Genomic DNA, 3,966 nt, shown 5'->3' with positions numbered 1-3,966 from the left:
TGAGAATCAATTATGTATAATTATAACTTGTGGCAGATAATGGCAATTAACTGTAAATTTATCAAGTAATCATTTTGGGTTGTAATAACTTTTAAATTGTGGATTCAAAGACTTGTACTTATTTAAATTTCATCTCTGAGACTATAACGGGTTGTGGTGTGTGTTAGTGTGGGGTCACAGCATAAGGTTATTTATTATTAATTAAGTGAAGTGATATTGTGGAAAGAAAGACCGTGACGACCCGGATCCCCGACCCCGGATCTGGGGGTGTTATAATTGTGCAACGAACTACAAATAGAAATTGGTCCATCACTCGATTTTCAGATACACATAGTCATACAATGATTTTTTCTCCAACAAAAAAAGGTACGTTTGCGATCTATCAAGAAGACCAGTGAAGAAATGCATAGATGTTATTTAATGATGTGGTAGTTTTTGATGTTACATACAAAACTAATAGTTTCTCATTGCCATTTGCACCATTTACTGGTGTAAATCATCATTGGCAGTCCACGTTGTTTGGTTGTGCTCTTGGCAGATGAGCGTGAGAAACCCTTTATTTGGCTATTTCAAAATTGGTTGAAGTGTTTTTGGAATAAGGCTCCCGGTGCTATAATCATAGACCAAGATACAACTATTTGTAATGCAATTAATATTCTGGGCTGATGAAAAAGCGAGAAATGCATAGATGTTATTTAACGATTTGGTAGTTTTTGATGTTACATACAAAACTAATAGTTTCTCATTGCTATTTGCACCATTTACTAGTGTAAATCATCATTGACAGTCCACATTGTTTGGTTGTGCTCTTGGAAAATGAGCGTGAGGAAACCTTTATTTGGCTATTTCAAAATTGGTTGAAGTGTTTTTGGAATAAGGCTTCCGGTGCTATAATCACATACCAAGATACACCTATTTGTAATGCAATTAAATTTATTTTTCCAAACATTCATCACAGTTTTTGTAAGTGGCATCATGATTAACATGTTGATGAACATCTTCGTTCCCTACAATAATCCTACAATCCTTAATTTGATGAAAATTATCGGAAATGTACCAAAAGTAGAGATATTGAAGAATCTGAACAAGCTTGGCTAAAATTGAAAGAGAAATATAAGTACTATTTTGAAGTGCCCTTGACTGAGAAGCAAAAAAATGAAATTAAATCTTGGAGATTGCTAGAATAAATGTATTGTCAACGTGAACATCGGGTGAGAGCTTATTTGCAGAAGACATTTTTGCAGGTAACTATCTTTAAATTTTACTCAAACATTACAAGTTATATTTTTAAATTTATATTAGTTTTAAATATTTGTTCTTCAATAATGCAGGCATGAAAACTAGTCAAAGGAGTGAGAGCATAAATACATTTTTTGATGGATTTGTTCACCGTAGCACCCCTTTATCTGAATTTGTTTATCAGTATGATAATGCAATTACAGATAATCGTGATAAAGAGGAGGATCAAGATTTTATTTGCATTACTACAAAATCGGATCTTACAAAGGTAACTCTGATAGAGTCTCATGCAAAAAAAGTCCATACAAAGAATGTGTTTAATAAATTCAAGGAAGAATTTGATTATATTTTCCTCTGTCGAAATAAGAAGATAAAGAAAGATGAGGACATATCATCTTACCAAGTTACGTGCAAATATGATGATAAAAGTGTGTCTCATATTGTGAATGTCATAAAAGAAGCCGCTTTTGAGTGTAGTTGTGCAAAATTTGAGACTGCAGGACTTTTGTGTAAACATATTCTATACTCGATGAAACAAAAATTTGACTTCACATCTATTCCCGATAAATATATTTTGCAAAGATGGAAAATAAATGAAAGATATACTACTAGTGGTAAAGTTGACCAAGTACCAGAGGAATCTCAAAATTTGAGTTCACATGAGGTTACCGCGTTGGAAGCTTGGAATTTTCGCACATATATGGATAAATTATTTGATAGAGCGGTGCACCATAGAGAATTCTTTGTAGCAGCTTTCAATTGCTTAGGCAGTTTGTCCGAACAACTTGATATTATTAAAAAATAACAATCCGATAGATTTACTGAAGTAGGCAATGAGGTCAGCCATGTATCTAATATATTGCATATCACTATGCGAGACCCTGGAAAATGTATAACTAAAGGGCATCCAAAAGTTGCTAGGATACTTTCTGAAAAACAAGCTTCACAAATTCAAGAAAAATAACGTCATGTTAGAAAATATGGTGGCATCGGACATAATTCAAGAAATTGTCAAAGTTAATGAATGACTAAAGGGTATATAGATGTTTAATTTTTTATTATTATTGAATGTTAATTGTTAAGTTACATATTTTTTATATCTTCAATTTTTATTAGATTTATAATTTACATATTCTAATATATTTAGTAATGTAAGGATGCAATGTGTTCCACAAATGGACATGATATTGACAAAGTTGTGAGTGTAGACTTATAATATTCTGCTACTGTTGCTTTCGCTGCAAATGATTCTGGCCAACTTTCTAGGACTGGCTCCAGTACTGGTTATTCCCGAAATCTATTATATATATAATAGCGCAAATAGGGGGTTTTCGAGACATTTTATTCATGTTGAAATTACTATTTTGCCCTCATATTATTATATATTAATGATATTGTATTTAATACCCATGTATTAATTGTATCTAATTTATGTACATGTATTAATAGTCTTATTACATCTAATAATTACAATTTCATTATTTATATTAACAATTTAGGACATTATATTAATTTTGACATTTATGTCATTATTATTTTAACACCAATTGATAACACAATGTTTGGAATTTATTATTTTGAGGGGATATATTCATTACATAAATTATATTCAAGAAAAATAATGCTATTAGAGTTTGTAGATTTAAGCACGAAAAATGTAAAATAACCTTTACTGGGATAGGTAATGGAGATTATTATAAGAACATTGTTCCATCAAAACTAAATATAAATAGAGACGGACTGGAGTTTTCATAAATGGCAAATTGATTATGACAACGATGGTTAATCGTAGGGTGAAAGAATTTGTCAATAAATTTGGAACGATTACACATGTGAATCAATATGAAGAGCCGTTATAAAATGATCTAGGGGGTTTATGAGACATTTTATTCATGTTGAAATTACTATATTGCCCCCATATTATTATATATTAATGGCATTTTATTTAATGCGTATGTATTAGTTGTATTTTTTTATTGGAATTGAATTTAATTTAATATACACGTATTAGTCTTTATTAGGGTGAAACCCAAAATACCAATTGGCGGTACTGTGCGCCCAAAATACCCACGAAACACGCATCTGGGGGATGCATATTCGGCTTTTAAAAACTTAACAAAGAATATGCATGTTCAACATGCGTATTCACGTTTTATTTTTTTGTGAATACGCATGGTGAACATGCACATTCTTTTTTAAAACAAAAGTGAATACGCATGTTCAACATGCGTATTCTTTATTAAATTCTAGAAGCTTGAATGTGCATTCCTTAAATGCGTATTCTGTGGGTATTTTGGGCCGTTCTCGCGCATCTGGGTATTTTAGACAGTTGAAAGTCAAAAGCGGTGTATTTTGAGCATTATTTCTCTTTATTACATATAGGCATTATAATTTAATTATCTTTATTAACAGTTTAGTACTTTACATTAATTATATTTATCATATTATTATATTAACACAAATCGATAAAACATTGTTTAAAATTTATCATTCTGAGGAATATATTCATTATACCGATTATATTCAAGAAAAATCGTTGTTAGAGTTATTGCACTTGAACACGAAAAATGAGAAATATTTTTAATGGTAACGGCAATACCAAATTTACTATGGTATCGATTGTTAATTAATAGTATGTGAAAGAATTTGTTAATGAATTTAGAATGACATTTTCAGAATACACATGCAAATCAATATGGAGAGTCTTTTATAAAATAATCATAATTT

The 3,966-nt window shown here is 30.6% G+C and overlaps 1 protein-coding gene across 1 annotated transcript; it reads left to right on the top strand.

Moving 5' to 3' along the window:
• Nucleotides 1–410: 410 nt before the first annotated feature.
• On the top strand, nt 411–2,044 carry LOC141665895 (protein FAR-RED IMPAIRED RESPONSE 1-like). The gene is made up of 2 exons (XM_074471878.1): nt 411–522; nt 1,332–2,044. Exons 1-2 carry the CDS (start codon nt 411–413, stop codon nt 2,042–2,044), a joined length of 825 nt encoding a protein of 274 aa, XP_074327979.1.
• Nucleotides 2,045–3,966: the final 1,922 nt, after the last annotated feature.

The sequence above is a fragment of the Apium graveolens genome, chromosome 6, assembly GCF_009905375.1.
Source record: "Apium graveolens cultivar Ventura chromosome 6, ASM990537v1, whole genome shotgun sequence".
NCBI lineage: Eukaryota > Viridiplantae > Streptophyta > Magnoliopsida > Apiales > Apiaceae > Apium > Apium graveolens.
Note: the sequence above shows the minus strand (reverse complement) of the source record. Positions and strands in the feature narration are given on the sequence as shown.

Bases quoted from the DNA above. Each gene is read 5' to 3' on its own strand.
- LOC141665895 (XM_074471878.1), top strand. From the start codon at position 411: ATGTTATTTAATGATGTGGTAGTTTTTGATGTTACATACAAAACTAAT. The intron at 523-1,331 runs GTTGTGCTCTTG...TCAATAATGCAG, and splicing joins TTGGCAGTCCACGTTGTTTG to GCATGAAAACTAGTCAAAGG.